Source organism: Canis lupus, chromosome 1 (genome assembly GCF_048164855.1).
Source record: "Canis lupus baileyi chromosome 1, mCanLup2.hap1, whole genome shotgun sequence".
NCBI classification, from domain to species: domain Eukaryota; kingdom Metazoa; phylum Chordata; class Mammalia; order Carnivora; family Canidae; genus Canis; species Canis lupus.
The window spans coordinates 120,945,089-120,971,264 of record NC_132838.1 but is presented as its reverse complement, the minus strand read 5'-3'; the positions used below and the strand labels follow the sequence as shown (position 1 = coordinate 120,971,264).

The 26,176-nt window shown below is 58.2% G+C and overlaps 1 protein-coding gene across 5 annotated transcripts in view; it reads right to left on the bottom strand.

Annotated features, from left to right (window-relative positions):
- Positions 1 to 3,766: 3,766 nt before the first annotated feature.
- The window catches only part of TSHZ3 (teashirt zinc finger homeobox 3), an 86,000-nt gene continuing 63,590 nt past the window's right edge, over positions 3,767 to 26,176 (bottom strand). For 2 of the 5 annotated variants that reach the window (XM_072782849.1, XM_072782859.1), the window contains one exon: positions 18,539 to 23,505. In XM_072782849.1, the coding sequence (XP_072638950.1) occupies positions 20,300 to 23,505 (3,206 nt within the window). In that variant the 3' untranslated portion in view covers positions 18,539 to 20,299. Of the gene's footprint in view, positions 6,316 to 13,174; positions 13,432 to 14,597; positions 15,283 to 16,967; positions 17,312 to 18,023; positions 18,197 to 18,538; positions 23,506 to 26,176 lie in introns of those variants that run through there. The other 3 variants (XR_012010027.1, XR_012010018.1, XR_012010020.1) reach the window with 3 other exon arrangements.

The following is a 26,176-nucleotide window of genomic DNA, read 5'->3' as shown; positions in this document are numbered from 1 at the left end:
GCGCAGCTTAGATTTGCGTCTGGCAGGACGGACTGCGGAGGGTGGACGTCAGCAGTCCTGGGGCCGCACGTGGGGGGGCGCAGGGCCGGGGCCTCAGCAGGAGGCGCTGAGGATGCTTCCAAGGGGAGAGCGCGGGTGTTGGCTCTCCTGAGGCGGGGCCTGGGGCTTTCTGCAAAACAGAGAAGGCAGGTCTGCTCTGCGGTGCCCCCTTTTCCTGGCACCCTAAGGACTGGAAAAGGGGAAATGAAGGAGATGAAGTTTCAGCGTCTGTGCGATGTTGGCCCAACTCTGAGCAAACGTCCCAGAGCCTCTGAGCCCCCCTCCACCCTCAGCAGGGGCGGTGGCCAATCCAAATGGCACCCTTCGGGGGTGAGGACGGGCTCCAGGGAGACCCCGTCCCCAGGACTGGGAGGCGGCCCCTCTGCAGGACGCATAAAGCTGCCCTGGAAGCCCAGCTGCTGCGGGAGCAGGAGCCCGGATCCCCAGGAGCCCAGGCCCTGCTCGCCGCTCACCATGGTGTCTGCGGGACGGCGTGCCTGGCAGCCTGGGGGCCTGGCACCTCCCTCGAGATCGCATCTGGGCCTCCTTGAAAGTCCCCGTCCCCACGGCCAAGGGCTGCGCCCTTTCTCGGAGGGACGGATGGACGGACGGCGGGGCCGCGGGGCTGCGGTGTCCACACTTCCCTCTCACGTCACGCAGCACAGCCCCTGTCACCCGCCCCCAGCCCCGCTGCAGTCCTCACGAGCTGCTGGGCATCCCATGGCCCTGCTCGGGTCCAGCCTCCCCTCCGGCACCCAGCACCTGTGGAGTAGCAGCCTGGCACCCCGCGGCGGCAGGGGCCGGTGGCGACAGCCGAGAAGGGCCGTCCTTCCTGTGTTCACAGCCTGAGGGAGAGATCTCGCCTTGGACCCACGTGCCAGGAGATGAGGTCGCCCAGGGCAGGAGGTCACAGCTCATCGGGGCCACTGGGGGCGAGGGCGGGGTCCAGGGGCTGCGGGGGGGGGCACCGAGTGGCAGCCCCAGATTCAGGGGCGTCCGCGCTCTAGCCCCCTGCCGGGTGCTCTGGCCGGGCTCTGCGGTCTCCTGGAGGCTCAGCTTCCCCTCCTGGGACAGCCCCGCGCAGCGACCTCGCTCTTAGGTCCCCACTGCCCGGCGGCGAGGGATCCCTCGTCGTGTGCACCTTTGCCAGGTGCCAGAAAGAGAAAGACTGGGCCCGCAGGTGCTCCGCGGCTGGGGTAGAGACTTACCTGTAAGCAGATTGCAGCACAAAGTAGCGACAGATGTTTGCCCAGGGGGCCTCGGGAGTGAGTGATTGTGCCTGGGGGCGCCCCCGGGGCACTGAGGCGGAGGCGCTCGGAGGCTGGAACACGCAGCAAACAGGTACCGAGCCTGGAGCGGGTTCTTCTTCTTCTATTTTTTTTTTTTTCCTAACTCCACGTTCCTCCGTTTTCCATTCATCCATCCTTTCTTGATTATGTGCTGTGAGCCAGGCACAGAGAAGGCCCCCAGGATAGACACAGCCCTCCGTCCATGACCTAAGGGACAGAGGCTTCCCTGGCACAGGGTCGCCCCCCACCCCCCGCCACCTGCCTCCACAGCACCGAGACAGCCCTGGGGTGCTGGGGGAACCAAAGGTGGCCTCCCACGGCACCGTGGCCCCCAGCACGGCTGCACTCGGGCGGGGCTCAGTACGACACGTCGACAGCTGTGCGATGTGAGCTGCGGCTGGTGGGAGCGAGGGGATGGGGGTCCGAGGCTTCAGGAAGCATTGCCTAGGAGGGCTCCCTGCCCCGGGGAGCAAGGACGCCGTGAGCACAGGAGGTGGCACAGAGGCACCCAAAGGCTCGCGCCGCTCAGGATGGCTGGGGAGAGGTAACAGGCACGGGGCGGGGGGGGGGGGGTGGCTGCGTGCCATGAAGCCCAGACCCAGGGCAGCGGGCGTGGCAAGCCCACCCGAACACAAGGAGCGGGCCTCACCCCCCCCTCTGGTGCTCAGCCAGGGCTCCTCGGAGGGCAGACCTGAGACCACGTCCTGTGTGCAGGGAGGTGAGGTGGGAACTCAGCCCCGGGAGCAGGAGTGAGGGATGGGGGTGCAGCGGAGGCGGAGGGTTAGGGCCGCTGCCGGGGGGCCCGCAGCTCAGCCCACGGGCCCATCGTGTCTCACAGCCATGTGCCCCGGGCAGGGCGGCCCGGCCTGCAGCTCACGTGCTGCAGTGCAAGTGTCAGGCAGCAGGTGCAAGCAGGTGTGAGAGGTCACGAGGGACAGTGTCCGATACACGCAGGGCAGGAGCAAGCGGCCCAAGGCCCGGCCAGGGCCCAAAGGGCGGGTGCCGGGGCACAGGGCTCCCAGCGGCGCCCACAGGCCATGCGCTCGGGGCTCGGAGACACGCTGAAGCGGCCAGTCCCAGCCGCGTGACGTGGGTCTTCGTCTGGGGCCTCATTCCCCGGACCCTGGGCCCTGCACATAGGGCAAGGGCATGGGAAGGTGCAGTCGGGGCCCGGGAGGGAGCACACGAGGCCGCGGGTACGCTCGGGGGCAACCACCCAAGAGGTGCCCGGAGCTCTGTCCCTTGGGAAGACTCGGGAAGGAAGGCGTGGCTCAGATTTGTCTCTCTCGGCGGGGCAGGGCTGGGGGGGTGCAGGTCGCCAGCTGGGGGCCGCTTCCGGGGATGCTGGTTCCCCGGCACTGGGGCAGGAGGTCAGGAAGGAGTAGCTTCCCGCGGTTTGGGACCAGGCTCTCCGCAACAGAGACGCGGACCCCAACTGTCCTGTCCAACGAGGCCCTTGCCCCGGGCCTCAGCCCCAGGGCACCGGAGGTGGACGGCGGGGTCCCCGGGCTGGCCAGGACGGGCCACCTTGCGTCCCTCTGCCCAGACACAGAGCGCTTGAGCCAACCCGGCCCGTCTGTCTCTGCCCCGCTCTGGTTTCCCCACAGCCCGCATCCCCCTCCGTCCCCGGCACGGGCTTATTGGATTATTGGATTACGCCCTGTGTCCCCCAGGGACATGCTCAGCCCCCTCCCCGCACCCCCAAGGACAGGGACTTGGTCTAACCCAGGGGTCAGCGCTCGAGCCTGGCACCTGGAAGATGCTCAGCGGCACCTGAGGGACGAAGGCAGGAAGGACCAGACGCGTGAGCCCCCAGAGCGCCTGGCCCTCCACCCTGGTCTGGTCTCCTGGGCTGCAAAGCAGGCCCCTGAGCCGCACACTAAGTGGCCCTGCGGGATCCCCCGGGTGGCAGCCCGGCCTCCCATGGCTGGTGCTCATCGTCGGGCCGTGGACCCCGCCAGGCACAGGGCACAGGGGCACAGGGCACAGCACGGCCATCTCCAGCTGGGCGAGTCCCCGAAGGCCTGGGCTCCCACCCCCCCGGCTCCCGTCCCCCCCGTCCCCCCGGGCTCCCAGCTCCCATCCCCCCTGGGCTCCCATCCTTCCCAGGCTCCCAACTCTCCCGGGCTCCCGACCCCCCGGCTCCCGTCCCCTGGGCTCCCATCCCTCCTGGGCTCCCGACTCTCCTGGGCTCCCGACCCCTCGTGCTCCTGACACCCCAGCTCCAGTCTCCCTGGGCTCCCGACCCCCTGGGCTCCTGTCCCCCCTGGGCTCCCATCCCTCCCGGGCTCCCGACTCCCCCGGGCTCCCGACCCCCTGGCTCCCGTCTCCCCGGGCTCCCGTCTCCCCACCCGCCGCCCGGCGTCCACCCGGGACCCACGGCCTCCCTCGCGCGCGGCCTTCCCCGTAACGTCGCGGCAGGATTCAAAAGGTTAAAGCAGAGTGAACTGTTAATTTTAATGCTTTCTCTAAGCTTCAGTTTTAATAAGCGAAAATGATGTTCTTATTTGCAGTAAAGTGGTGTTATAAAATTCTGTCTGTCAAGCTCATTTTAAAACCATGGAAATAAATGATCTGACAAAATCAGGCTATTAGACAAGTGAGGAAGAGTGATTTCCATAAAAGTAGAGGAGCTGTTCCTTAATTTCACACTTGGTAGTCTTTTGGGTCGACTAAATTTTTAAATAAGTGATAAAATTATATTAGCGCAATTGCATTTTTATAGATTTTTTTGGTCATTGTACTCTTTTTCAATCCCTTTATTTTAACTCAAACTGTTCTGCTGAAAGGTTAGTCTCAACTTGGGTTAGCTCGTAACAGTCTGGCCGCCCGGGCTCACGCAGGCCCAGCGGGGTCCAGTGGGATCCAGCGAGGTCCAGCGGGGTCCAGTGGGGTCCTGCGGGGTTCATTGGGGTCCGGCGGGGTCCAGCGAGGTCCTGCAGGGTCCTGCGGGGCCCAGCAGTGTCCAGTGGGGTCCAGTGGGGTCCAGCGGGGTCCGGCAGGGTCCAGAGGGGCCTGGCGGGGGCAGGCCAGGCATAGCCGGCGGAGGTCGGAGGGCCGGGTGGACACCCAAGGTGCCTACCCCCTGCCCGCAGCCGGCCCGCCCGCTTCTGAGCTCACTCAGCTTTTGCTCAGAATAAGGAAAACAAGCAGGAGACTGCGTGTTCCCCAGAAACCCCTGTTCTTGCAACTCAGGGTGGACATTCGGGGACAGGACGGGTCGGTGTTGGCGCAGAAAGCTGGGATGCGGGCAGATGGAGGGAAGGTGGCCCATCCGTGATCCCTCATGTGTCCCCCACCCGAGCCCAGTGGGCTCCTCAAATCATCAGGTGGCCGGGTCAGGCCTCGGGCCAAGCCCAGAACTCAGGCGTCGGGGGGGAGTGAGGGGTCGGGGGTGCTGAAGCAGCCTCCGCCAGACGGACGGGGCCTGGTGGTGGGATCTGATTTTTCTTTTTATTTAAAGATTTTATTTATTTTATTCGTGAGAGACACACACAGAGAGAGAGGCAGAGACACAGGCAGAGGGAGAAGCAGGCTCCATGCGGGGAGCCCGATGTGGGACTCGATCCCAGGACTCCAGGATCACGCCCTGGGCTGAAGGCGGCGCTAAACCGCTGGGCCACCAGGGCTGCCCGGGATCTGATTTTTAATAATCACAACAGCACGGCAGGTATGAGCCTTTGGCCTGTCGCCTGCCCCGGCGGACGCTCACTTTCCAGGCCGAGGGTCCAGAGCACAGACGTTGGCCCCGCGGAGACTCAGGCTCGCCGGCCTCCGGGGTCCTCTTCTCTTTGCTCCCCCCCACCCCCACTTGGGCCCAAATCTGAAACCCGGCAGGCCAGCAACTCACGCTCACCCCCGCCCTCCCCTCCCTGCTGCAGCCTGGGCTCCTCCCCGTGTCCCCCCCAGCTCCGCCCCTGTCTGGGCCACGGCCACGGTCACCCTCACCCACCCCGTCCACGCCTGGCTCATCTCTTGCAGGGGCTTCTCGTACATCAGCCAAGTCCCCGCGGTCAGACGACACCAAGTAAAGGTCCAGCCGTCGGCTGCTCCCTGCCCCCTGCCCCTCCGGGGTTGGGTCTCCGTCAGGATCTGAGGCTGCACAGAAAGCTTGGGGCTCAGTCTCAGCACCTCCACCCCTGGCCCCTGGGTGCCTCGCCCGTGCGGCTCTCCAGGGCACCCCAGCGCAGTGGTTTCTAGAAACTCCTTCGTGCTCTTCCAAGAGGAAAACGAGCCTGTGTCACGTCCCGAGGATTGAACACAGGTCGGCCGAGCCCCTCCAGGGGGCCGGGCACCGTGCGGGGCGACAATGCAGACCCCCTGTCTCTTTTGCTGGGAAGGGGGTGGCGCTCACCTGGGAAACCCAGCTCGCAGAACAAAGGAGCATCCTGCTCCCCGGGGAGGGCACGGCCACCCCGGTGTCTGACAGAGGGGGAGGCCGGCTGTGAGAGCCCCCACTCCGGACACACCGAGCCGGGGCATCGACTCACCCCGTGCAGTTCCTTTTTCATTAATTTAGCAAATGTGCAGCGGGTGCTTCCGCAGAAGGCTTATTTCCCAGCAGGGCGGTGGCCGGGATGCCCGTTTTCACCTGGAGGACTTACGGGGCTGGATGTTTGGCCCCGGTGGTGGGGGGCGGAGGGAGAGAAGAGGCCTGGGAACGTGGAGCCTCTCTGTGCCTCAGTTTCTCCATCTGTGCCATGATGCTGGAAGGTGTGCAAGGACTCCCCCAGCCCCGGCACTGCACGGTGTGTGTGTGGAGGGGGAGCGGGGTGGGCCGGCAGGCCATGCCCCCCGCCCGCCAGGGACCACCTGCCCGGCACTCCAGAGAGCATCCCGTGGGCGCAGGAGTCCCGCTCGCCGTCTCCACAGCGTCTCCGAGAGGCGCCCGGCAGCGGGAAGCCGGGAGTGTTTCCCGGGAAAGAGGAGGAAGTGCCGGCTGGGCACAGCCTGCAGGGTGGCCGAGGAGGGGCAGGGCTGTCTCTGCCTAGGAAGGAAGAAAGAAGAAGTCCAAATTAGTCATGTTGTATTACTTCTTTTTATGGCAATGCTCTGAAAGTCTGCAAATGTCAGCATGTTAATTTACTGTCACTCAGTGATATTATTTCATCCTTTCAAAAATGTGTTTCTTGCATTTTCAGTAGCATACTCCAAGTGTTCTCCATCTCAAAGTTTCTATAGATAGTGCGACTACTTTCACTCTGACCGGTGCCAAAATGTAGAAATTCATCGCTGGCTGTAGCCACATATATGTTACGAGCGGAGTCGGGGACTTGGGTTTCCTGCTCGCGGAGCCGGGGGAGAGGTCTGATTTCTCTCTCTGCGCTTCCACCACCCCTCGTCCTCCTAAAAATGCTCTGGGGTTTCTCTCTCAAGGAAACGCGCGGTCGGTCGGAGGGAAATGGGAGGAATGGGAAGGGCTGGGTCATGGCTGGGTTTGCCTGCGGAGCCCGAGCCCTCCCCGGCTCCGCGCAGCCCACCCCCACCCGGCTGCTTCTCCTATGGTGGCAAACTTATTTCAAAAATTCTGATGAAACACTTGGTAAATTTTGTTATTCTGTGATGATAATAAATCATTATAGCCTTAAACACTTCTCTAGCTTGGAGTCTCAGCCACAAATTATCTTGTCATTCTGACCAAAACATTCTCCAAAAAAGCTTGACAAGTGCTAAAACCCAGAACATGAAACCATGTGTTGTTGTGAAAGCAAGATTCAGAAATGTCAATTAATTAGATTAAGAGGCTACTTTTAGCTTTACTCGTGTTGCCAAATAACCCTTAAAATACGCATAGCAGTGGAAATCTACCTCCGCGGTACAGCACTTCTGCGCCGAAGGAAGACAATGGATCGGACTAATGGACGAAATTATTGTCTCTGTCAGCCCGCCCGAGAGAATGATCTAGAAGCAAATGTCTTGCTTCTTTTTCCACAGTGTGGCTTCCCAAGCTGGGTGAATCCTGCCATTTATGAATTCAAGTAGTTCCCCGCACCCCGCCCCTCTGAAATCATCTACAGATCTACAAGGAAAAGTCAAGCCTTTTTTGTACGCCTTGACTAAGAAGATGGATTTTTAATGTCTTTCTGTGCTTTTTTTTTTTAATTTGCATTTGCATTTTGAAGTTCACTTTGTAAAAAAAAAAAAAAAAAAGAAAAAGAAAAAAGAAAGAAATATATATCGTGGAGAAATTATTTAAATGTTTTTTTATCCCTGTTTCTTGAAAATCTTATCTTTAAATAATCTATATCCTCCATTTTATTTATGCCATAAACTGTTCCTATATTTTAATGGTCTGTTTGCTTTAAAAGGGGTTGTTGGTTTTAATAGCTCAGTTACTATCTTTGTAAACTAAACTCCTTCTGACGAAATTCGAGCAGATCATCTCTGCCTGTGTGTGGAAGGCACATTCCAACCCCTGAAAAGGAAATTTAAGCCAAATAAATGTTCTGCCCAAATTAAAATACATAAAATGAATAGTTAAGTTGGACAAGAGCTGATGGACGGAGCAGTTGGGACATGTGGGTGTTGGGAGAGCTGGCTGCCAGGCAGGGCCTCAGCAGAGAAAACCCAAATGAAATTAGTCCCCCGACCCCCTTTGTCCACCCCTCGGGCCTAAGGGGCTGCAGTGTGGGCACGATGCCTTCCTGGGGCCGGCGGGATGGGGCAGGCCGGGTGGCACGGGGAGGGGTGATGTGGGGTCATTCCCTGCCGGGAACTTGGGGGTCGCGGCCCCCCTACGCCCCGCCGCGGTGCCGCGCTCCCTCTGCCCCCCTCAGCCCTCCTGGGGGCGGGGGGAGGACACGGGCTGCAAATTCACCTCCACGTTCTCAGGGCAGCTGGGCCCACCTTGATTCTATTATGATCCCCGTGGATCCCGACACTAACTTTATGACAGGGCATTCTTGTGGGGGCAGGACACATCTGCTCGCACCAAGGAACGGCGGGGGTGGGGTGGGGGCAGGATGGGCGACGTCTGGAGCTGCAGGACTGCCTCCTCTCCTGGCATTCGCAACCTTGCCACCCACTGCCCACCGCTACCCCCGGCAGTGGGTGCCAGGAGCCTGGACGGTGCAAAGGCCAGCTGCCTTGGCCTCCCTGGCTGGGGTGGTGGGGGTGCCCCCATCCTGCTGGGCACCGCAAGGTGTGCCCTGGGCCGGGGCTGCGACTTCCTGTGGGAGGGACTTCCTGTGCCTCCTGTGCGGCCCGGAGCAGGTGGGGCGCTGCAGCCCCTCGCCAGGTTCCCACGTCTCCTGGTTCTTGGGGTCCCCCCCCGACCGCTCACTGTACTTCCTTCCCCTCTCAGCCAATCTCACTGTTTCTAGCCAGCAATGAGGCAATTAATGAGCTGTACAGAAGCCCTACGTTATCTCTGGAACTAGATGGGTAATAAACACATAAATAAGTAAATAATTAAATAACTAAATAAAATAAAACGGATGAGTGAGGCATCCGGGGCTCCAGTCTCCCTGGAATAAGTAGCAAAGGGGAGTGGAAACAGCAGGGGGTGGGGGGTGGGGGGCCCCTGAGCTCTCGAGGCATCTCCGTGGCTGGTGGCTGACGTGGGGAGTTATCTTGGCCCAGTCACTCCCCTTCGTGGGGAGCCCTCCCACTTGGACCAGTGGGCAGGGGGGTCCCTGGTTAAGGCCTACAGAAGTGCTGGGGCCCAATGGGTAGGGAGCTCCCTGGTTAAGGCCTGCAGGAGTGCAGGGGTCCAGCGGGGAAGGGGGCCCCTGGTTAAGGTCTACAGGAGTGTAGGGGCCACATGGGAGGGGTCCCCTGGTTAAGACCTACAGGAGTGTGGGGGCCCAGCTGGGAGTGGGACCCCTGGTTAAGGACTATAGGAGTGCGGGGGCCCAACAGGTAGGGAGCCCCCTGGTTAAGGCCTACAGGAGTGCAGGGGCCACACAGGAACATGGACATTTGATGAGCCAGGTGGCAGGTGCTCCATAGAGCCCCTGCCCATCTCCCCTGTGCCCGCCAAGGGCTTCGTCCTGCAAGTCCCCGGGTCTCTACGCCCCATGCACGGGTGGTGGTGGGGGAAGTGCTCAGCCAGCAACAGGCAGGAGGTGGGGATGCCCAGCCCCCTGGCCCTCGGATGGGACCACTCGGGGGGTTCCTGGCCGGATCCTGCAGAGCCTTCCAGGGCAGCCTGCTCCTGAATGCACGTGGAAGTGGCTTCCTCCCCTTACCGGTCCCCTCTCACCCCTGCCCCCTTCACCTCCCACTCGGTCCTACCTGTGCTTCCTGGGATCACCTGTCAGAGGGACAGCCGACCCTCCAACGCCCATCTCCCATCCCGGCCTCACTTCTGGAGGAGCCTAGCCCAGGAGACAAATAGGTGGGGGTGGGGGCCACCCGAGAGCCACCGCGCCGCTGCCTGAGGTGGGCAGCCATGCACTGTCACGGAGCAATGTGACGTCGAGAGATCTGTTTGAAACCTCCCCGTTTCCAAGACTCGGCAATGAATTAAAGTCGAGTTTGTCTGGTTCCTAAGTGGGGCTCACACCCAACGAGCTGCAGGTCCTACTCCGTCCACAGGCGACAGTCCACGACCTTTGCCAGCTGAACATTCAGCGTTCGGCTCAGGCGCCAGAGAGTCCGGCTTTCTGGAATCTACTTTCTAGTACACTCTGGTCCGCAGCCACTTCAGGGGCTAGGAGGTGCGACAGAAAGGACCAAAAGCCTTTGGGCGAGAGAAGCCCCCGTCTGTAGGGCACGGCCCTCCAGCTGTCCCTTAAGCAGCCAGGAGGGTCCCAAGGTTAGCAGCGTCCAGGGACGTTTCCACCCAAGGAAGAGGAGACGCTGCCCACTGCCCCGCCCCGCCGGTGCTTGCCACTAGGACGACCTGCCCCTGGCGCCCAGTGGAGGTCCCATAGCTCGGCTTCCCACCAGCCTTGGCCCTATTGCTCTCTAGAAAACCGAGATCCTTTATTCAGAGGAGCCGCCTCCTGAGGAGCCTGAGAATCTCCCTGGAGCTCATCACCCCAGTGGCAAAGCTGCGGCTGGACATAGGCAAGACACAAAGAGGAACGTCCACCACCCTGCAGACGGAGCCCTCTGCATCCCAAACCTGAACCCTAAGCGTGCGGCTTGAACCTGGCCTCGGGGGAGAGGCAGAATCACAGCGGTTGTCCAGGAGCGCCCCAATCCCTGCCGCCCCGGGCGCTGGCCCCCAGGCTGCTGCACGGGACCTGGACGGGGAGCTGCCCACGCGCGGAGCGGAGACACGAGAGGGAGAAGGACGGAGGGAGCCGGGTTCCCGGGGTAGCACCAGGCACCTGCGCCCAGCGGTGGCGGGAGCCGCCAAGCCCCGCCTTCGCGTCCCTGGGCCACACTCCCCGCCTGAGACCCCGAACCCACTCCTGCCGACAGCATCCCGACGAGCACTGGAAGGGAAGGGGCGGCCGTGAGGTCCGAGTTCTGGAAGGCAGCGGGGGCGGGGGGGGGGGGGGGCGCGAGGGCCCCTGGGACCCGCCAGCCTGCACGCCAGGGAGTGGATGTGCCCACAACCCCTACCTGGTTAAGAATCTGCGGGAGACATCCTAAAAGAGCCCCACGTGGGAAACACCATGGAACGGGTTACAGGAAAAGACAGACAGACAGACGGCAAACCACCTGTGGGGCCGCAGCGTTTAATTTCAGGGGATCCGGGGGGCGCTTCTCAGGAGGTGACCGTCCCCCGCAGACGAGCCACAGGCCTCCCGACTATTCCTCACAGCGGGGCCGTGGCCTCCCCTGCCCTCGTGTCCCTGCAGTCGCCAATCTTATCGGACCCTCAAGGCCCGGGCCCGCCGCGCCGAGGATGGGCTCCCCGCCAGGGCTCCTCCACGTTCAGGGACTGAGCCTTGTAATTCCGCTTTGTTTGCTGCCCACCCTCGCTCGAGCTCGGACGTCTGACATCTATTTGTCACTATTGTTTTGTCTCCTTTCTCCAGCTTGGCTCCAAACTGGCCCGAGCCCAGCGCCGGGTCTTAGGCTTTTGCTTGGTCCCTGGTGCCGGTGCAGGGTGGGGGCGGGGTGGGCGGGCTGCCCTCTGGTCCCCGGGTCCAGCCCCTGGGGACGCGAAGGCTCAGCCCCCCTGGGAACCGTGCAGGGTCACAGGAGAGCCTCCCGGGGCCCCCACCTCAAGTGTCAGGCACGCAGACGCTGCTCGGACCTCCGCTCACGACAAAGCCATGGGCCCCCACGTTCAGGAGAGCCAACGCCTACTACCAAAGGGGCCGTGGGGCCCAAGTCCCCTCCACGCCCTCCTCCATCTGCTCCCAGAGCCTCCAGGGAGCCCCGGCCCCGGGCCCCGTGTCCTTCCGCTGCCCCGCGCCGACCCGGGCCTGCCTCTCCACGGGAGACAGAGGGGACAGAGGGTCGAGCTGCCCCGTGGACGCCTCACATCTCCACCTTGAGTCTGATTCCGCGGATTGGGTCTGTCTCTTCCACAGCCTCAGGAGGACCAACCCCCCCCCCCCATCAGACTCCTGCAGGGATCGGGCTGGAGGGGGGTCGAGAGGCCGAGAAAGCAGCCCAGACCCCCAAGCGCATCCTCGTTTGTGCTCATTTTTCCCAGGTTATGTGCTGCCGAGTTGATCAGGTGACGATTGACAACCTCTGAGAAGCTACAACGAGAGGCTGGAGAAGGCGGCTGAAGGCGGGTTGGGCCCGTTTGACGGTCCGGCCTTGAGAAGTGCGGGGCGGGTGGGGGGTGCAGGGGGTGCAGAGAAGGGCGCTGCCTTCGTAGGCTTGGTCCCCGCTCCCCAGCCCCCAGGCCTGGGCCCACCCGCTGGCTCGGCTCCCCGGGGACAGCCTGGGTGTTGGGCCACGGGTGCTCAGCTGCAGCGCCCGGAGTCCGGACACCCAGTCCCTGCCTGCAACGCCCCGGCCGAAGGCCACGCTCCTTCCAGAACCACCCAGGGAGCTGAGGGATTGCGTGGGGAGCAAGCGGACAACCGGGTTTATGCTCGGCCTGCACTTGTGGTGTTTCTGCAAACAGGAGCCTGGCTGACCTTCCTGATAGTGGCAGGGCCCCGCCACCCCCATCCGCCCTCCATCCCACCCCCGGGCAGGCAGGCCACCCCGGCCTCACCTACACAGAGTTCCCACGAGAGCCCAGCCCGCCCCCCTCCCCGGATGGCAGGGGGTGAAACGACGGGGGAGAAGGCCTTTGCGTCTTTGGGGTGTTGGAGCATGAGGATGCCCTCTTATCCCAGCGGGGGGCCTCCAGCCACATCCCCTGCTCCGGGCGGTGGCCTTCCCAGGAATTTCACCTGCGTGCCGCTGATCCACGGGAGGGGAGAGCCGCGGGGACCTCGCTCCACGGGCACAGCGCCCTGGGCCGGGGGGACGGGGTGGCTCAGCCTGCTGGGTGGGGGGTCTGGGCTGAGCGGCGATCGAGGACCGAGGACGACACGTGGGTCCCCGGCACGGCCACCTCGCAGGTCCCCACACGCCCGCCGCTTGGGAAAGCCTCCCCTCTCGCCCCCCCACCCCGGCCAGACCCACTCCTCCCTGAGAGCTGTCACTGCAGACCTTCAAACCCATTTGACTGGGTTGGAGCACATCACACTGTCACCAACTCAGTTTTCATTAGGCGGCTGCTTCTCTGTTAGCCTAGCCAAGCAGAAGAACTCAAACACATGCACAAATTAAATCGACATCCAAACTCCACCAATATACAAAGCAATTTAAATGATATTCATTAGAGCGATGACAAGCCCTGATGAGGCTTTCAGGAGCCCGGTCCTTCAGCTTTTGCCGACTCGGTTTCATGGTCACTGAGGCGGAACTCCCGCCACTGTACCTTCATTTTTTTTTTTTTTAAAGCTAAGAAAATGAGTCCTTCCTGACACACCTACCTCATTCTCTCTCTCTTCTCTCTCTCTCTTCCTCCCTGCTCTGTGGCCGCCCGAGTCTGGCCGGCCCAGGCTCCCGGACGCAGGTATGGCCCCGAACCGGAGAGCCACATAAAGGAAAAAGCAGCCAGTCTGACTTCTTTTTTTCCATAAATGCTCCAATTAAAACAGATTTCAGTTTCTCGTAATTTCATTTCACTTGGCCTGGGAGATCTCTAACTCACAATTATGACGGTCGTAAATGTGTCCCTGGAATCCTGCTGTGGGGAGGAAAAAAAAAAAAGTAATGGAAGTGAGATGTTGAAACGCAGTAATTTTTAAAACGTAACTCACCGTCCCTCCCCGCCCCCCTCTGAATTTCAAAAGTCGTTCCCAAAGTCCGATTTATATGTTTTAATTTTGAAAGAGAGAGCGGGACAGACCTTCAAGCCCCCCCCTGCACCCCCGAAGCGCCTGGGGCTGTAGCAGGGGGCGGGTCGGGGGCCCCCGTGGGGTCCGCGGGCCTGAGTGGGGTCACGGGACTCGCCGTCCTCACGTGTGGGGGCGACGGGCCACGCCGGCCACGTCTGAGTCTCCAAGCCCCGGAGAAGGATTCAGGTCCGCTTGGGCAAAGGGAACAAGCAGCACAAGGACTGCGGGGCGCGCGCCCGCTAAGGGCAGGGCAAGGTCACGGCCGCGTGCAGCCCATCCCTGGGCTTTGCGCCTGTCCACGGCAGGAGGGACGATCGGCACCTTCATACACGGGTGCTTTGCACTTCTGTTTATAATTTTACGCTCAAGGTTAATTATGTGCGTCCTTGGCTTTGATCGGAGATGTTAGCACGTGACAAGGTTGCCTGTGCCCGAATTGGCAAACGGAGGATTCTTAGAAATACCCAGGCCTGGAAGCACACGCTTTCATCTTTAAGCCACGAGCTCTCACTCGCGGGAAGAACAGCTCCGTCCAAACCAACTTTCCGTGACGCCCGGAACGTTCCGGACCCGTGCCGCCCCAGCGGCGTGACCGCTAGCCCTAGGTGGCCACCGAGGGCTGGACGGGTGGCCGCTACGACCGAGGAACTAAGCCTTTCATTTCATTCCACTTAAATCTGAGTAGTCCCACGTGGCCGTGGCCTCTGCGTCGAACGGCACGGGTTAGACGTTAAATAACAGCGCATCCTAACTCCCGGGTGGAGCTAATTGTGGATGCTCATCCCCGGAAAGAGGTCACCTAGCTTATCATCATTATCATCAGGGATGATTTATTAAGAATATACGAGCACATGACATTCCACAAAGGTGGTGGAGAAGCGGTGCCTCTGATCTTCCATCGCGCGGGGGTTTGATTTTGACCACACTGGCTCTTTGGAGCCCGGGGAGAGGGGGGAGGTTAAGGGCACTGACCACCCGCCCGCTCCCCGAATGCTGAGCATGAAGAAGCCGCTACCTTTGCTTTAGGTCTCACGGCGCGGCCCGAGCGAGTCACCGGCTCTGTCCGGGACTGTCCAGACATCGTGGGCTGACGGTCAGGCCACCGAGCAGCAATTTTGCCAAATCCGTTGTGGTGCCCGGGGCCACCGGGAGCGAGGTCCCAGATCAAAGGTGGTCCTGGATGCCCGAGGAGCTGCCAAAGCCCACCCAGCACCGGGTTTGCTTGCCTTTAAGATCCTCCTGGGGGTGGCCTCCTGGCAAATCCTTGGGGAGGGGAGACAACGGTGCCCGGGAGTCCAGCAATGGCCTGTCCCCTAGGGCTCGGAGACGCGGAGCGGGAGGACAGCCAGCAGGTCCCCGCGAAGCAGACTCTGGGCCTGACCCTGGGGGCCCTCAGCTGCCGCCACGCCACACACGGGAAGGAAGGTGGGGTTTGCCAGAGGGAGTTTTCCTTCCCCAGGGGCCGTGTGCCGAGACACGGAGCCGAGGCCTTCCCCGGATTGTTCCCGAAGCTCCCGACAGCATGGCTTGCGGAGGCCAGCGCACCCTGGAACCGGGCGGGCTCACGGGCACGACTTCCCTCTCCGTGTCCCCCGGGGTCAGCCGCAGGGCCGAGAGGTGGCGACGGGCACCGGGGTCCCACGGGAGATGCGTTTTCAGTTTCCCTTCGCCAAAGATGACACGTGCCTACTGATAAATCCCTGGGGAGGGAAAACAAAAAAAAAAAAAAAAAAAAAGGTTAGTGTTTCTATTACCAAAAGAATAACTATCTTTGGCAGAGCAAGAATGGTAATTCTCTCCATTAGCTAAAAGGATAATAGCTATTATTTTAAGGTTAAGGCATCTATCATTAAAGAGAGGCGCTGGGGTTTGCGTGTTTTCATTTTCACGTCGGCTTCCCTATAAAACGAAGCGCGTTGTTCTTGTGCTACATCGTCCACAGGACAACATGCCGTTGCAATCCTCCAATTCCGAGACAACTTCACAGATGAATTTGAGGAAAAAAAATAAAATCATTTAAATTTTCTTTTTTCTTTTTTTTTTTTTTGTCTCCTTCCCATTCGATGACTTAGAAATCTCTGGAGACAACAAGTTTTCACACCGGATTTGCAAAAGGCAGCCTTGCTTCCCATGGGCTCCTGTCTCCTTCTCAGCGCTCCCCAGCACTGCGAATAGGTTACCGGGGCCTCTTCTCTCTTCTGTCTTATTGGCTCACCAGGCCTGCGGCGCGGGCGGGTGCTGGTCAGGGGTTGGGGCCCCCGAAGCCCACCTGGCCGGAGCGGTCTGAACTTGAGAAGAGGACTCCCTCCCGGTTGGCAGAGACCACACAGCCCTGCATTCTGCTGGGGAGGCTCACACGTCCACCTAAGCACACAGCACCCTGGGGAGAAGCGGCTCTCTGGTGGCTATCAATATATATATATATATATATATATATATATTTTTTTTTTTTTTTTCCTTTTGCAGAATGAAAATAGAACGGAGATGCCAGGGAGATCTGGGTCCTCATCATAACCAACCCTCTCTAACTATGTACGATTTTGGTTAATTATAGAATTCTTGCTGCCTAAAACTTAAAGATACATCACTGATATTTTTGCTAAATGTTGACTGCGGCGAATAGCTAAGATGTGGCATATTGATTTCTTGTTGTGAAGTGAGCTGTTCAAGCTCCATTTAAGATTTTCATCTTGCATGTAGCCCTGAGCACATCATAGCACCATAAATTAGTTAAATTGCACATTTATCACAAATGTTATTTTAAGATACTGTGTAAATGTGATGGCTGGAAGATATACAGTGGGGCTGCGACGAGCCCGGGCTTGGGCGGGGTGAGGTCGGGGTCACCCACACACCTGTGATTAAAACCTCCCTCACTTGGCACCGTCCCTCCTCCTCCTCCTCGCAGGGCCCTTTAAAGCCCTGCCCGGGAGGCCCCGTCCCTTCCCATACTCGCATCCTCCACCAGCCCCAACCGCGGGAGAAGCGGGGCGCAAGTACGGGGGCTTGGGAATGCCCGCTCGAGATCCGCCCGCTTTGCCTCCAGACAATCAGGGTCCTGCTGGGCTGGCAATGGGAGGCTCTTGTGGGCCACGGCCCGCTCTCCAGCCAGCACAGGGCTCGGTGACCTCCGGAGTAAATGGCCCTACGGTGGCAAGCGGGGTGAGGCCCTGACCAGCCCCTCTCAGCCTCCTCCCGGGATGCACGGTCTGGGGCACCGTCACTACGTCAAACTCGATTTGAATTCGGGATGAGGGCCCTCGACTTCCCAGTTGACTACATCTCCTCCCGAGGTGGCACTAATTTCTGGGCCCCGTTCCCCGGGGCGCCCCTTTGCTGGCGCCAAACCCCCGGTGCCAAACGGGCGCCATCACCTGGTACCCACCTTGGCTCTAAGCCCTCACTCCTACGCCCCGAGTGGGAAGTCCTGAAGATAATCCTGAGGTGGGGTGAGGACGCGATGGGCTGAGTGTCAGGTTCTTCTCCCAAACCGTAAAGTCGGGGTGGGGGGAGGGGGGCACCCTCCCTTGCACAAATCCCATCTCCCTTCAAGCCACATGGGCCCGGTGGTGATGGAAGTGTTGTCAGTTTAATCTGTTAGACGCAGGACTTTGGATTCTAATAAACCGATGCTATATTTAACCTGTGAAAAATTCAAGAGTGGAAATCTGGGCTCCAGGATGTGAAGATGCGGGAGGCACAAGAGGGAGGGTGCTGTCCCCTGAGCCCCGGTTCCAGGGGGGAGCCGGCCCCCCGGGGCGGAGCGCATCGTGTGCCGCACTCCTCCAGGTCCAGGCCCGCGGGGCACACGACCACTCGGAGAGGGACCCGGGCCGAGGAGGACCGGGGGGCGGCACAGGCCCGTCCCCCGCAAGGGAAAGCCCAGTGCTCCCCGCCCGGGGACAGAGCCCCGTTGGGGCTGAGCAGGTGCAGGGCACTCCCACGGTGGCAAGGCCCGTCCGCAACCCCAGCGAGGTTCTCCCTCAAGCCCCGGAGAGACGTGGATTGCGGAGAGAAAGCGCAGCAGACAGGAATCTGGGACTTGTCTTGACAAAAGGGGTGGGGACGATGGGGAAGGGACGTGGGCGTGTTGCCGAACATCTCTGAAAGGGTTTAATTTAAATTTTTAATAAAAGAGTTTCTTTCTTCTTTTTTTTTTTTTTTTCCCTCTTCCCCAAGTTGAGGTGTTTTATGTATTACACGGATGTAATACATCTCTCATTTGTATAATTCTAGGTTAGGAGCTCCGATCCTGCATAACTGCGAGAGTCGTCTGAATGTAGTAATAAAGGTATTTTACAATTTTACATGATGTTCCCGGCGTTTTGTTGGCATGATTTGCCAGGGCTAATAAAAGCTTGTGATTATCATATAAATGCTCTCCCCACCCCTCCCGTGTGCGGGTTCAGGCGCCACCCCCCTCCCCACGGCCACCCCGCACCTCGTCCTCCGGGGTGGCCTCAGCAGGGAGCTCCGGACGCCCGAGTCCACCGACCCTGCGTGGCTCTGCTGTCTGCTACGTGAAAAGCCCGAATCGGCAGCAAGGCACCGCCCTGGGCCGGGTCTTCTGAAGGCCTCTCTCCGCGGACCTGCCTCCTGCAGGGCTCGGGCCCTGACTCCGCGCGCACGCACGTGCACGCACGTCCAGAAGGGAGACCAGACCTCCCCACCCCACGCGGGTCACCAGGTGGCACCTGCCGCTCGGCCCCCGGTGGCTTCTAACATCGCCTCCTCCAACCTCACGCGGATGCCTCCCTCCCTTTGACGTTTTCTTCTCAGGGAAAATTCTGTCCACGCAGCCTCTGAGACACACAGAGAGAGAGAGAGAGAGAGAGAGAGAGAGAGAGGGAGACACGGCTCCCCGCTCTCCAAACGCCAAAGTTCACTAAAACTCCCCTGATTTACGGGCAGCTTCCGACTGCCAGCACCTGGCAGGCACAGCAACCAACTCAGTCATAAACAGATCGCATACAATTTAATTTTAATGTGCTCGTGAGTCGTAGCACATTTCAGACATAATGGTGAACGCAACACAAAATTATAGCAAAAAAGACGATTTTAATGCTGCCGTAGAAAAAAGGGTTATATGAAGAGTCACATAATGGTGGTTCATTGTCAACAACAAAACAGGGCACAGAGTGTGTTACAGTGTCTGTGCAGCTTACATGCCAATATTTTATACATAGGTTCTCATATGGTGTCAGCTGTCATTTACTTCTGCAAATTAACTGCCAAAAATGGAGAGGAACAAAATCACTTGGAGAGCCGGTAACCACGGGTTACCTTTCATAAGCCTAAAGATAAAGCTGCAGTGTGGGATCTTGGGAGAATAATTAGGAAGAACAAAACAGAAAGTTACCAATCGAAATAAAAAGGCATCCTACAATATGGAATAACAACCGAGAGGGCGTATAAATAAGTGAAAGAGGTCGTATCACAGAATGCCTCGTGACTTTTAAGCAAAGTATTACAGTACAAACATTTTAAAGGCTTTATCAATGCTTAGGAGATACAGTACAACTTCTTTTTTGTGGCTGTTGCTCTTTTTTTTTTTTATTTTTTAATTTTTTTATTTTTCTCTTCTTCTCCTCTTTTCTTTTCAAATAGACTTAACCCTTTGAGCACTGAGTTGCTTTCGAGCGTTCTTTGATTTCTAATAAATACCTTTAAAAATCATGTGCAAAATAGTTCTGATGCCCGCCATGGATGTCACTTCCTGGCCTCATGTATTCAGACTGGTCAAAACAAACGATAATATGATGCTAATAAATATGTATAATTTAAACATGAACCTCTATCGATATAGATGTACTGTATAGCAAAACAAACAATCATACTTTGCTTTCAGATAATGTTTCTGTATACTTTATAAATGCTATCTGTGGTATCTTCTGTATAATTTACAATGTTTGCATGTAAAAAAAAAAACAACAACAAAATCCATAGACCTTAAAAAAAAGAAAGAAAGAAAGAAATTAAAAAAAAAAAAAAAGAAATATACACTATACATAGGCACGGCTTATGCCCGGAGCATAGCAGGTACATAAAACACTGTTGCTATAAATGCAGGAAAAAAGGTCATTTAAACCACAATCACATTTTTCATAAGAGAGTCTGAAATCTATACAATATATACATCTATGTTTCAATGTGAAAATAATATTCTTTTAAATTTCAAGGCGTGTTATACCCCTGCAGACCTGCATAAATGGAGGTTCATATTATTAATTATAACTAAGCTGGTAAGGAGTTTAAAAAACAGAGCTTCATACATTATTATTATTTTATTTTATTTTTTAACCAAATTAATGCAAAAGTGCTTCAAAGTACTCAGAGGGCTAAAGATGAAAGGGTGAGAAATGCCAGCACACTCGAGCCGCGTGGAAAAAGTGTGCCCGGTTTCGTTATAAATGCTTAATTAAACTGTCTGTTAATGCATGCAGCTTGAAGCATCGAGGGGATGCTCACAACTAAATCCCATTTACACAAAGTTCCAAACACTTACCACTGCGTTTTAACCTTCATAGTTTACCAGTAACAACAGCTGATTATGCACCTCTATTAAACACTGTACAGTTATACAAAACGGTCCAGCCCAGAGTGATTCTCTGCAGTTAAAATAAGAACATGTGCCAAGAACAAGACAGAGGGGCCCTAAGGTGCCTGCAACAGTTTTCCCTCAAAGCAAATTCCAGTCACTTCCACCGAAAGCAAATGCTACTGCTTCTCTAACTCCGACACATACAGGAGGTGGTCTTCTGGGGACTTCCCGTGTGTTTTGCTAAGGTGAAGTTTAACGGCGTGCTTGCTCGCAAAGGTCCGATTGCAAAGTTTGCACTGGTAGGAGGTCCCCAGGTCCTCCTCGGGGGAGGACGTCACCAACTTTTCTGAGGGCGACTTGGTTTGTGCTATTTGATTATTAAGCTGTTCGGTGGACAGTTTGGACAAGTCCCGGAGCCGGAAGCCCAGGTGGGACTCGAGGTGACCGATGTACGTGGAAGGAGTCCTGATTTGTGACGCACAGTCGTTACAAAAGAACACGGGGTGGCCAGTGTCCAGGTTTTTGAGGAACTTCGTTCCACCTGTCCTTCGAAGCTGGTATTTCACGTTGGCCAGCCAGTGGCTGATGGTGGTCATGGAGAGCCCGGTGAACCTGGAGATGTGCATGCGCTCCTGGGGGCTCAGGTCTGACATGATGTACTTCCCCTCGGAGGTCTGCCGCAGGCTGGCGGCGAACTGGGCCTGCAGGATCAGCAGGTGCTGGGGGTTCCAGTTTGACTGGCGGCCCTTCCTCTTCTGCGCGGGCGTCGCCTCCTCGGCCTCCTCCAGCGTGGCCCCGTCAATGTCAGACTTCTCGGAGATGCTGGAAGGAGTGGAGGACTTTGACGTGTGGCTCTCTGTCAAGTTCTTCAGCATATCGGATATATCTGACAAGGCATTCTCGCGGAGCGGCGAGTTTGACATGAATGATACGACGGCAGATGTCTTTGCCGTTGTCACCGTGGATGAGGAGGTTGCCGGGGATGTGGACGTGGGTGACAAAAGCACTGAACCCAGAGAGCAGCCCTTGTCACTCTTCCCTTTCGTCAAGTCTATGGGCTGGTCGTTGCTGACGTGGTAGAAATAGCGGTCGAGGTGGTCCGCCTTCTTGGACTGCAGGGGCGGCGGGGTGGCCACGGCCGCCTTCTCGGCCAGGCTGTTGCTCATCTTGAAAAGCATGCTCATGGGGTCGAGGGCCGGCAGGGAGGGCTTGGCGGCCTTGCCCAGGTGAATGTTCATGACCGACTGGAGGGCGCTCAGGGGGTTCACGAAGGGCTGCTCGGGCGGGTGGTCGGTGATGATGGCCGTGCTGCTGCTCAGGCCGCTGCTCGTGGGCTTCACCGGCTCCTTGCCGTTCTCCGCCGGCTCGGCCGCGGGGCTCCCCTCCTTGCACGCGTCCCGCGGCGGGCTGGGGCTGCCCTCCTGGCTTTTGAAGCCCCCGTCGCCCGTCGCCTCCATCTTGATGGGCTCGCTGGCCTCGCTGCCGCACGGGGACGGGGTGGCCCGCTTGGGCGGGGACAGCTTGCCCTCCGGCTCCTTCAGCTTCTCCTCCACTTTGGCGACTTTCTCCGTGACCTTCTTCACCAGCTCCTCCATGGCGTGGAAGTTGGTCTTGGGCATGGGCGAGGTCTGGCTGCTGGGCGGGGAGACCAGGGTCTGGCTCTTCGTGGGCGACACGATCTCGCTGGTGCCGAACATGGGTTTCAGGGGCGCGCTCTTCCCCGACGAGCCCAGGGACAGCTTCATCATGTTGGGCAGCTGGTAGGCGGCGTGGATGCTGGGGTAGCCCCCCCAGCTCGGGGTGCCGTTCTGGGCCTTGTTGATGGCCGACGTCACCGTGTTTTCCAGGGATTTCAGGATATCCAGCCCGCCCTTGGGGCTCTCCTCCAGGTCGTTCTCAGTCAAATAGTGGTACTTGGAAGAGATGTCGTACTTCTCCTCTTCCTCGCAGGGCTTCTCCTTCTCCTTGGGCTTGTCGTCGGGGGCCGCCTTCTCCTTGTCGACCTCCTTCTTGACCTCCACGCTCAGCTTCGGGGAGACGCTCGCGGGGGTGTTGGCGGGCGACGTGAAGGTGGTGGCGGCCAGCGGCACGGACTGCACCTTCTCGTCCAGCAGGGTGGTGATGGTGGGCGTGACGGGCGTCTCCATGATGGGCTTGCCCTTCTTCATGGCCGAGTTCGTGACCTTGATGAAGTGGCCGGTGACCATCATGTGGGCCGTGAGCTCCTGCAGGGTGTCGTGGGAGCTGCCGCACTCCATGCACTTCAGGATCTGCGACTTGCGGGCTTCGAAGTGCCACGCGTAGCTGGCCCCGTTCTGGTGGCCGTAGCGGTTATTTGGCGTGATGTAGGGGTTGGAGTTCTTCTGAAGCATGTCGTTGGCGTCCGCCATCGCGGCCTTGGGGGTCCCGCCCGTGGAATCCGGGGAGCTGGGCAGCTCCAGCTCCAGCGACGCTTTCTTCCGGGCGGCGGGGATGATTTTGGCTGCGACGGGGGTGACGGGCTCCTTCAGAGGCACTTTTTGGTAGTGTTTCGTTTTGATCATGTGGACGCTCAGGTCCTGGAGGGACTCGAACGAGTGGCCGCAGTACATGCACTTCAACACCTTCTGGGCGTCCTCCTTGCCCTCCATCTCCAGCAGCGAGCGCTTGCGGGGCTTGGACCAGCGCTTGGGGTTGTTGTTGTCCGTCTCGTGGTTGTCGTCGCGGTAGTGGCCCGTCTCGTTCATGTGCACGGTCAGCTCCACCAGCGTGTCGTAGGCGGCGCTGCAGTCCTTGCAGCGGAACTTGCTGGCGCCCGTGAAGATGGAGCCGTAGAGCTTGCTGCTCTGGCGGTACAGCTGCACCGTGCTGAAGAGGCTGGGCTCGGGCAGCGCGCGGCTCTGCGACACGTGCTGCAGCGTCTTGGCCATGGCGCTCTGGTGCCAGTCGAAGCTGCCGCTGCCGCAGCTGCTGCTGCTGCTGCTGCTGCTGCTGCTGCTGCCGTTGTTCTTGTCGGACGAAGGCTGGTGCAGGTTGAGGTGCAGGTTGGACCAGTAGGAGTTGGACAGGAAGTTGTTGTACACGGCCTTCATCTGCTCCAGGCTGTCCGACACGGTCGTGTCCTCCAGGGGCGCGGCCGCCTCCTTGGCCTCCTCCTCGTTCTTGATGGAGCCGCTCTCGAAGTCGGCCATGCGGTCGCTGGTCTCGCTGATGTGCGACTCGCTGTCCATCTCGTGGCTGGAGAACTCGGCCGCCGGGGAGTTCTGGTAGCTGGGGCAGGCCTTGGCGAGCTCCTTGTCGGGGCACATGTACTTGGCCGACGGCTCCCCATCTGCCACGCTCTCCTCGGGGTCCAGGTCTTCCTCTACCAGGGCGGCGGCCTTTAGCTCATCGGACACGTAGGCTGCCGGGGCGGGTGTCGTGCGGGCAGGTGTCGAGGTGGCGGGGCGGGCGGGGAAGGGAGCGACCGGGAGGGGGAAGCAAAAGGAAGAGAAAAGAAAAAAAAAAAAAAAGAAAGAAAGAAAGAAAGAAAAAAGAGCGTTAGTTAAGTGCCGAGCCCACCTAGAACATTCTCTTCTCGACTCGCAGGGAAAACGCCGCAAAGTAGACGGGCACGTGTATTTGTAAAATTAAATAGTTAAAATGTGGTGTTTCTTTGGAGCAAAAAAAAAAAAAAAATCTGCTCTTCAAACATAATTTGCCACCTTATTCTTCTCAAGGGGCAACAGCTTGAAATTAAAACTAAATTTGAAATTAATGAAGCACATTCTGGAGGTGGCATTCATTTCTAAAGTAATAAATTACTTGTATCAACCTCAGAGACAGCAGTTCCTGTCTGTCAATTAATATGTCTTATGCTTCTCCTACCCCTAATGCATTTCTTAACAGACAGATTCACAATTTAAATTAAGCAAGCATTTTTTACTCATTACATTTTTTGAGGCTCAATCTTTAATAAACATAAAGTACGAAAACATCAATAAAATTTTTACGAAGTAAGGAGAAAGTACATCAATTGCAATAAATTAGAAAAAAAAAAAACAAGGTTTTGTGGGGGTTTCTTTCGTTCTTTTTTCTTTTTCTGTTTCTTTTTTCTTCCTCCTGGAAGAGCAGGTCTCGTAAAAGCTCACAGTAAGTTTTCCGGGTCTGTTCCAGATGGGAGAGAAGACCCTGACCCAGCCCTGGCCCCGTCCTCCGTGTGTATATTCAGCTGCCCTCTCAGCCACCTGCACACACACTCTCCATGCAGAATTATGTCAGAACAAGTTCAGGAAAATTGGTATGCGGTGCTCATTCCTGCTGTATAAATATATACAAGACCTTCCAGTGGACCTTACAAATGTCAAAGTGTTTGCTCTTTAGACTACTTTGTCAATATTTACTCAGCATAAGCTTCATGGGCATCCAACAGGGATCTTGTCTTTCTGGAAAGCAATGTAACTGGGAATATAAACCCAGTGTGCCCGTCCTGGGTGGGGGGCGGGGTGGAGGGCAGGGCCGGGCGCCGTGGGTTCTAGGACAGGCACATCCGGAGACGCAAACCCAGGACCACGCTCGTGTGAAGGGAATAGCTTTTGTTATCATTATTTTTTTTATTATTATTTTTTTTTTCATTTCTTTGCACCCAGGGACTCAGGGTGTTCCTCACCAGACTATGCCCGGTTGGGCTGGTCTCGTCAACAACCCGGCCTGGCCCAAGGCCTTGTGGTGAGCAGCACAAGAGGGGGGGGACGGTCTCCAGCCAGCTCCTCAACATGCCTGCGTCAGGAGGCCGGGGGTGCAGTGCGTGGCACGGCCCAGGGTGCTGCAGTGCTAACGCTTCGTGGACTCGAACAAAGCAATACCCCAAACTCTCAGGAAGGAAGAGGGAGCTTTGTTTGTGGAATGTACTTCCAGAATTTTAAAGTTTTGCCTCCCGTCAATTTGACATCAGGACACACACACACACTAAGAGGCAGTGAAATGACTCAAGGAAAAGAAGACGTCCTGAAAGACACACAAGGTATCTCCACCCCTTGCTCTTCAGGCTGGTCAAGTGTGGTTGCATTTCACTCCTAAATCCCCACTTTGAGCGCCAGGAATCCTAGGCGGAGACAACAGGGACACCCCAACACTGAGGTCAGCGGAGCGAGCACGGCACGGTGCTCTGGCCACACACACACGTATGGGCCTCCAGCAGCCCAGCGAGGGCCTGGTGTCCGAGCCACAGAACGCCCTTGACGGACGGCCCAGGAGGTCCCGGGGTGGACCTCACGTCTGAGGCCACGCATTTTGCAAGGACACATGGAGACGGCAAACAAGCTCTTTCCGTCCGGCCAGGCGAACACGCCGTGAGGGCCGCGGGAGGCTCCTCTGTCGGCCACGGGAAGGCGGATGCCTCGGATGGAAAAGGAGTAAGAGGAGAAGAAAGAAAGAGGATCTCCGTCTCGCCCGACCTCAGCCTTCCTCGGCCTGCGGCGCATCCTGGAACGTGGTTCCCAAATCCCAGCAGGGCCGGCAGGGCTGGAGGGAGGGCAGCCAGGGGTGTAGACTGTCCAAGAGTCACGGTTTGCCCGGAAGTGTCCTGGTTTTAGCATGAAAGTCTTGCATCCCTAAGAGGGCCGGAGGTGGGGGTGGGGAGTGCTCAGTTGGTCAAATGCCTGCCTTCGGCTCAGGTACGATCCTGAGGTCCTGGGATCAAGTCCCGCTTGGGGCTCCCTGCTGCTCCCTCTCCTTCTCCCCCTCTCCACCCCCCAGTCGTGCTTGCTCTTCTCTCTCTCTCCCCATCTTTCTCTCAAATAAATAAACAAAATCTTTTAAAACTATTTAAAAAAGGAAGTCCTGCATCACGAGAACCCTCTGGGGCCTGGGCACACGCGGTCGGCCGGTCGCCGGAGCCAGGGACACACAGCACGAGCAGGTCAGAGCGTCCGGGGCGGGTGTGCATTCCCCTCGGAGGGGAGCTGGAGCTGGGTGCGCGGGGCACAGACACAGGCCGCCGCCCGCACAGACGCCCCGGGTGCCCAGGTGCATAATGCTTCCTTCCACCTGAGGGCCTCCATTCATAGAAGGGAGGAGGAAAGCCCCCGGCCTCC